At 53.1% G+C, this 8004-nt stretch overlaps 1 protein-coding gene across 3 annotated transcripts; it reads left to right on the forward strand.

The window, feature by feature from the left end:
* On the forward strand, positions 1 to 7526 carry Fiz1 (FLT3 interacting zinc finger 1). 3 transcript variants are annotated; one of them, XM_052169791.1, is made up of 3 exons: positions 1 to 93; positions 1841 to 2173; positions 5372 to 7526. In XM_052169791.1, the coding sequence occupies exons 2-3, from the start codon at positions 1862 to 1864 to the stop codon at positions 6563 to 6565; spliced, it is 1506 nt and encodes a 501-aa protein (XP_052025751.1). In that variant the 5' UTR covers positions 1 to 93; positions 1841 to 1861; the 3' UTR covers positions 6566 to 7526. The 3 variants fall into 3 exon arrangements, with proteins under 3 accessions (XP_052025751.1, XP_052025759.1, XP_052025767.1); XM_052169799.1 differs by having other exon boundaries at positions 87 to 176; XM_052169807.1 differs by lacking the exon at positions 1 to 93 and adding an exon at positions 489 to 570.
* Positions 7527 to 8004: the final 478 nt, after the last annotated feature.

Below are 8004 nucleotides of genomic sequence, written 5' to 3' on the forward strand. Positions count from 1 at the left end.
GAATAGAAGAGAGCTGAGGCGGAAGTTGAGGGGCCTCTCCGGTGGAAGTGACGCTGACCCCGCTGCCCAAAATGTCGGCGCCCAGAGGGAGGTGTAAGTAATTAAACAGGAAAGCGGACAGACTTTCCCGGCTTTCCGGAGTCCTGCCTGGTCTCCAGGACCTCCGCAACGCAAAGGCAAGGTGGTCTTGCCTAGTCCCTGGGCCGCTTGACCTGCCCCCGACCCGGGCGCCTGAGACTGGACCTTCTAGGGACAGGGAAAGGGGTACAAAGGACCAGTTTTCCGGGCCTTGCTCGAAAGATCGAGCCGGGAGTGTGGGGGGGGGGGCGGCTGCATCGCACACAGTGGGGCGCAGGAGGGGCGGAGCTTAAGGTGGTTGGGGCGGGGCAGAGCTGAAGGAGGGGCTTGTTGAGGCGTGGCTTACAGTCGGAGGGGAGGGGTTTCAAGAAAGGGTAGGGACTGAATAGAAAATGGGAGGGGTTTATACGAAGTGGGGCTGGGAACGAGGCGAGAATCACATGCAATGGGGGCAAAAGAGCCTTGCTTGAAAAATTGAAGAAACTTCGTAAGGTTAGTGGAAAAATGGGGTCCAGTAAGACAAGAGAGGTCCAGAGTGTGTTGTGTGAAGTTTGCCTGAGGTGTGACTCAGAGAAAAGCTTACCGACAAGGAGGGGGCCCATATAGGTGTGCAGTTTGGGAAGTTTTAGTGGAACTATCAGGTTTTTATCATGAAGGTAAAAATGTCTGGAGGGGGCTTGGCGGCAAGCTAAGAAAATAATAGGAAAGTAGAGATGATTATAGAAAAATGTGACTTATTTGAAGGAAAAGTTGGGTGGGATTTGGAAACAAGTCTCAGTGAAGATTTAACTTAGAAAATTCAAATTAGCCGGGCAATGGTGGCGCACACCTTTAAACCCAGCGCTTGGGAGGCAGAGGCAGGTGGATTTCTGAGTTCGAGGCCAGCCTGGTCTACAGAGTGAGTTCCAGGACAGCCAGGACTACACAGAGAAACCCTGTCTCGAGAAAGAAAAAGAAAAGTCAAATTAACTCAGAAGCATATGAGAATAAAGGAACTAAGAGGAACTTGGACACTCTGCTCAGTTAAGTCTTTTCTGGGCTTTCCTACATGCGTTGTAACCTTGCTGCTTTTTTTTTTTTTTTTTTTTTTTTTTTTTTTGGTTTTTTTGAGACAGGGTTTCTTTCTGTGTAGCCCTGGAACTCACTCTGTAGACCAGGCTGGCCTCGAACTCAGAAATCCGCCTGCATCTGCCTCCCAAGTGCTGGGATTCCAGGCGTGCGCCACCTCTGCCCGGCATCCTTGCTACACTTTTACTTAGCTCAGACCATCCCTGTATGAGGTAAACCCTGGCGTGCCCATTTCCTTTGTAGAAAGGTTTTGTTTCTGAAACGACAGAACTGGTGTGAGCTCCCTAGAAGCATGAGGCGAATGTGCTCAGCCCCAAATCCTTGTTTTGCTAACTTGCCTACAAAAAGAAGAGTTAGAAGAAGTGAGAGGTCTGTGGAGAAATACTTAGGGAAGAGAAGGAGGTGCTCAAAAAGAGTAGGAGGGCTTTAGTTTGTAGTGAGCAGGGTTGGAGGGGATTGAGGGAGAGCCTTCACCTCTTGAAGAAAAAGGAACATGGATGTGGCTGGGAAGATTAGAGAATAAGGAGGGTTTGTAGACAGTGGGAAAACGTAAAAGGTAGTTGCCCAGCATGGCGGTGAGTGAGGCTTTGGCCTTTGAGAATCTCCCTGGGACAACTACTCTGAGCCCAGAGAGCCAAGGCGGAGGACGCCCGGTGGAGAGGTGACTCACAGCCCTGTCTCCTCTGTACTCCAGAGAAAGCCCCAAGCCACCACCATGGACGACTCCTCGCTGCCGGTGGTTCCTGCCCCGGTCGCCGCGCCAGGACCAGCACCGTCTGCCACTGTGCCTCGGGTCCCCTTTCACTGCAGCGAGTGTGGCAAGAGCTTCCGTTACCGATCAGACCTGAGGCGCCATTTTGCTCGACACACGGCTCTCAAGCCCCACGCGTGTCCTCGATGCGGTAAGGGCTTCAAGCATAGTTTCAACTTGGCCAACCACCTGCGCTCACACACTGGCGAACGGCCCTACCGGTGCTCCGCCTGCCCCAAGGGGTTCCGAGACTCCACTGGCCTGCTGCACCACCAGGTGAGTCAGGGAGCCACGCGTGGCCGAGACACTGGGACTCCGGTCCACTCAGGGAAATGTCCCTGGCTAGTAAATGTGCCCACATGTTTCTCTGCTGCTGAAGCGTCTGATGCCTGCCAGTATCTGCAGCCTTGCGGTTATAATTCTCTTCCTTACCATCTTGAAAATAGGTTTAAGTACACCCAATAGGTCCACATACGCCCAACGCCTTCATTCTGCAGTGATCAATTTTCCCTACATGGATCACAGGCCTTCAATGGAACTCAATGAGGCCTTCAAAAAAAAAAACTACAGTCCTTCAGGTGATCAGGCACCAGAGAGAGGTTAAAGAAAGCAGTTTCTGAGAAAAGAGTTCTCTAAGGGAGAAGTTGGAAAGCGAGTTTAAAAAAAAAATCAGGGCACGGTGATACGTTCTTATAATCCCAGCACTTGTGAGGTAGAGGCTGGTAGAGGCTGGAGAGTCAGGAGTCCAAGGTCATCCTCAGCTAGACAGAATTCGAGGCCAGTGTGGGCTCTGTGACCCTGTCCTAGACAACAAAACAGAAATTAATGTATAGGAGTACGTTACATTGCTAAAGACAAGAGGGCACAGTGTGTCTGATCGAGACTGAAGTGTAAGACGTACACTTGGGAAAAGCATTATAAGTCAAAAGACCAGCGAGTGCAAAAGCCAGGAAGTAGGAAGGCCCTTGATGTGCTCACAGGTGTTAACTGTTCCTGGGAGAAACCAACCAACAGTCACTCCAGGCAGGACACCCGCCGCAGGAGACAGTTGCACAGAAGTTCTGTTTGGCAAATCAGAGGGTTTAATTGGGTTCTCCCAGAGAGCACAGGTGAGGGGTTACAGCAGTGTGTGAAACACCCCAGCCCTAAGCAGGCACATCACCACGAAGCCTCAGGCCGCCATGGATGAGTGACAGCCTCGTGGATGCTGCATGACGGGCTCCCACGTGGAACTGCCGCCCACTTCCTAATACTGTTAACATCTCACAGGGTCACTTGCTGCCAGGAGGACAGTAGCTGGACTCCTGGCTCAAGGAAGGAAAACAAACAGAAGCGAGCAGTATCTTCTTCACAGACACTGCTGGAGAGCCACCTGGATGGGGCATCGTGCAGGACCCTGTTGAAGTCCATTTTACAAAGGGAAAAAGCAGGAGTGTTTACGGAGAAGAGGATGGGATTTGAACTCAAGCCTGTGGGTGCCCAGAGCCCTGGCCGTAGCTATGTTCTGTGGCAATCAGTTCCTAGTTGAGGTCAGCATGGAGAACTTGCCAGCTGGCCCATAGCAGGGCTGTGACCAGGGAGATAGAGTCCTCTTTTGAGGGTTCCTAGACTCTTGGATAAGATAAATTTAAAGCAGACTTAGAAACTTGAGAATCATCTTATTAGAATGTAAAAAAGAAACCCTAAAAAGGCCAGCTATAAATCCTGGCAGCTTCAAGGTGGATTTGGGGTCTGGGCAAGCAGTAAGAGGAGGAAAGAAAGACCACCATTTTAAGTTAGTCCAAAAGAGAAGGTGTACTCGTCGGTGAGGTTCCGTAAGCAGCTACATGGGAGGAGTCTTTCCAGAGACAAAAAGTTCAGAGTGGGGCTGGGAGGATGCACACTTAGGGCTTGGGCTGGTATCCAAAGAAGAGACAGACAGTAGAAAAGGAGCCTGCAGTGGTGGCACATGCCTTTAATCTCAGCACTCAGGGGTGGGGAGGCAGATGCAGCTGGATCTCTGAGCTGTGGGCCAGCCTAGTCTACAGACGGAATTCCAGGACAGCACAGAGAAACCCTGTCTCAAAAAGACAAACAGTCAGGCGGTGGTGGTGGCGGCGGCGGTGCACACCTTTAATTCCAGCTCTTGGGAGGCAGAAGCAGACCAATCTCTGACTTGGAGGCCAGCCTGGTTTACAGTGAGTTCCAGGACAGTCAAGAAAACAACAACAACAAAAAAAAACAAAACAAAAAAAGGGGGGGAAAGGAGGCTAGTGGAGGACTGGTTATTATGCCCTTGAGCTAAGAACTCATAGTATCAGACTCAGGAAAGAGCTGCAAGCAACTGCATCGGGAAAACTGAGGAGCACAGGTGGATCACCTCATTAACGACATAGCTGTTCCGTCCATCATAGCTGTCTCCTGGCCAGGTCACTGACAGGATTAGATTAACTCTTTTCCTTGCTGTTGTTTTATTTTGTTTCGAGACATGTTTCTGTGTAGCCCTGGCTGTCCTGGAATTAGTTCGTAGACCAGACTGGCCTCGAACTCAGAAATCCACCTGCCCCTGCCTCCTGAGTGCTGGGATTGAAGGTGAACCACCACCGCCTGGCTTGGATTCACTCTTAGGGAGATGACAACAGTATGCTGTGTTTGAGGCGTCTTAGAATGTTGTGTCTCCACCCAGAGCCCAACATAGAATTCAGATCTTCTTTTTAAGATTTATTTACTTATTTATATGGGTATTTTTCTGGCGCGTATGTCTGTGCCACATTTCAGTCCTGGTGCTCCAGAAGGTAGGAAGACAGCATTGGATTCCCTGGAACTGGAGCTGCTGGCTGCTGTTAGCTGCCGTGTGGGTGCTGGGGATAGACCGACCCCTCCCTGATCCTCTGTTCTTTCTTTAAAATATTTTTATTCCGTTTTTTGTTGTTGTTATTCTTGTTTGGTTCTTTGGTTGTTTTGTGACAGGGTTTCACTCTGTAGCCCTGACTGGCCTCCAACTCACAGGATTGGCCTGCCACCCCTCCCCCACACACACCCGAGTACTGCGATTAAAGGCTTGTACTAGTCCGGCTCCACAGCATAAGATGTGCCACAGCTCATATTACAGGAGTTAGTTCTGTCCTTCCACCATATGGGTTCCAGGGATCAAACTCGAGTCCCCAGGCTTAGCCCTTTGCCCGCTGAGCCATGCTGCTGACCCAGGTTCAATTCTTTTGCCTGCCCGGGAGGAAGTAGCTTTCTTTTAACGGGCCTTGATAAAGCCCTACTACTTTTTTCATTATGGTGTTTTAACTTTTCCTGAGGGGCGCTTGGGAAACGTGCCTTGACAAGGGGGTAGGGTTCCTTCTCATGGCCCCCCGCCTAGTAACGGAGCTGGAGAGCCAGCAGGTGGATCCTAGAGCTCTGGTGCATTCTCCTGGGGATCTGTTGCGGGGGGGGGGGGGGGGGGGGGGGCCGGATCTTCAGCCCTTCCCTGGCTCTCGTCCGCAGGTCGTCCACACTGGTGAGAAGCCCTACTGCTGTTTGGTCTGCGAGCTCCGCTTTTCCTCCCGCTCCAGCCTGGGCCGCCATCTCAAGCGGCAGCACCGGGGCACACTGCCCTCTCCCCTGCAGCCTAGCCCGGGCCTGCCTCCCCTGAGCTCCCCCTGCTCAGTATGCTGCAACGTGGGTCCCTGCTCTGTTTGTGGAGGTGCGGGGTCCAGTGGAGGAGAGGGCCTGGAGGGAGCAGGAGCCACCAGCTGGGGACTGGCAGAGGCTGCAGCCGCCGCCGCGGCCTCGCTGCCCCCATTTGCATGTGGTGCCTGTGCCAGGCGCTTTGACCATGGCCGGGAGCTGGCAGCCCATTGGGCTGCGCACACTGATGTGAAGCCATTCAAGTGCCCGCGCTGCGAGCGCGACTTCAATGCACCTGCGCTGCTGGAACGCCACAAGCTCACACATGACCTGCAGGGAAGCAGTGCACCTCCAGCGCAGGTTTGGGGCACGGGTGGGGGTCCGGAGGTGGCAGGAGAGGGCGACGCCTTGGAGGTGGGAGCCGACCCCCCTACTTGGGACGCGGGGCTACTCCTGAGCCCTACTGGGGCAGGGGTGCCCAAGCTGGAGGTACTGCTCCCCGAGGACGAGGGTACTGGGAATGCCCAGGCTCCGACTGCAACCGCCGAAGCATCCTCCTCGGAAGACACACTGTACCAGTGCGACTGCGGGACCTTCTTCGCATCTGCCCCGGCCTTGGCCAGCCATCTAGAGGCGCACTCAGGCCCAGCCACGTATGGCTGCGGCCACTGCGGGGCGCTGTACGCGGCGCTGGCCGCCCTGGAGGAGCATCGGCGCGCAAGCCATGGTGAGGGTAGCGGGGAGGCGGCCCCCGACGGTGAGGGCGAGCAGGCTTCTGGCGGGCCGGGACCCGGCTCCTCCAGCCGTGGCAAGAAAATCTTTGGCTGTTCCGAATGCGAGAAGCTGTTCCGTTCGCCTCGAGACCTGGAAAGGCATGTGCTGGTCCATACCGGGGAAAAGCCGTTCCCGTGCCTGGAGTGTGGCAAGTTCTTCCGCCACGAGTGCTACCTCAAGCGTCACCGGCTGCTGCATGGCACAGAGCGGCCCTTCCCCTGCCACATCTGCGGCAAGGGCTTCATCACCCTTAGCAACCTCTCCAGGCACCTGAAGCTACACAGGGGCATGGACTGAATAACCAGGACACCCCTGCCCACTAAGTCCAGAGCCAGACCATAAGATGAGCCAGGCCCCTGCCTGGAAAAATGGTGCCACCCAGAACCCACACAGGACCACAGTGAAGCAAGAACATAATTGTTGGGGGATTTCTCTGAAACCTATAGAGAGTCTTCACTTTGAGACCCCTGGAACACAGCATGTTCAAATCAACTGGCCTCCAAGACTGGGGACATAGTAATGAAAAAACGGGACTCCACTAACATCTCTCAGCAGATAGCATGTAGGCACCCCGTGGCTTTAACTCCCCCTGTGAGCCATCATTCCAGATGACCTGATTCATCTAGGGACTGGGGGTGGGGCCATATCTTGGACCCCTCCAGGATCCCCTCCAGATGATACCTGTCAACTACTGGTGGCCCCAGAAAATGAGTATAACCAAAATCTGCCTTCCACCAGTTTTGCTTCCTATACTGAACGAGGACCAGGGTAGATGCCCCCCACTTTCAATTAACCCACACTCAGATTAGGTCTCCCTTACTGCAGAATGGTCTGACCCTACTGATCTTCCCCCATCCTGAGCACTAGATTAGACTGGCCCAAAGTCTCCCCGCCCCTTAGGTCGGACTAACCCAGATGCACATGCTCCTACCCACTTGGAAGGGCTGGTGTCTGGAATGGTTGTGGCCTACTCCCACTCTGCCTAGAGTAATAGGGCGGACATTCCCTTACGCTGTAGAGTGCAGTCCTTTGACCATGATTTTCCCGATCCTGTGACCTGGTGGAGGTGGTAACATTGAGGTTCCCCTTGCCTTGTAGTACTTCAGTCTTTCTGTCACTACAACTTGACTCTTTGTTCCAACTTCCCAAAGGGATAGGAGAACCTGGCCAGGGGTTTCTCTCCTGTGAGCCTCAACCTGACCCCCTGACCCCTCTCCCCAATGTCTCTGGGACTACAATAAACCTCATTCAGTCACTACCGGCTTGTTTTCTGATCCTGGATTTCAGGGAGGTGGGGGCTCTGTCCCTCTTGGACTTAGATTATGTCCCCTAGGGCCTAGAGAGATGGCTCAGCAGTTATAAATGAATACTGTCCTTCCAGAGGACCAGAGTTTAGTTTCTAGCACCCACACCAGACTGTTGCTAACCATCTGTAACTCAAGCTCCAGTATTTGTGTGTGGCCTCCGTGAGCTCTGTACAAAGCCATATACACATTTCTTTTTAATCTTTAGAAACAGAATAGAGTCACTAAATAAATACGGGTTCTTGAGGGAGAGACTTAAGAGCCTGCCCCTCCTTGTAAGCAGTTACCAGAGTGGGGGTGAGGTGATGACTCACAGGGTCCCACCCCTCCCTGAGGATAGGCATTTGATGACTAGTAAGAAAGTCATTAACTGCCTGTTCTATACCTCACTAGTGTCGCTACTGGTAAGTTACCCACACTCTCCTGTTAGTA

The sequence above is a fragment of the Apodemus sylvaticus genome, chromosome 1, assembly GCF_947179515.1.
Source record: "Apodemus sylvaticus chromosome 1, mApoSyl1.1, whole genome shotgun sequence".
NCBI lineage: Eukaryota > Metazoa > Chordata > Mammalia > Rodentia > Muridae > Apodemus > Apodemus sylvaticus.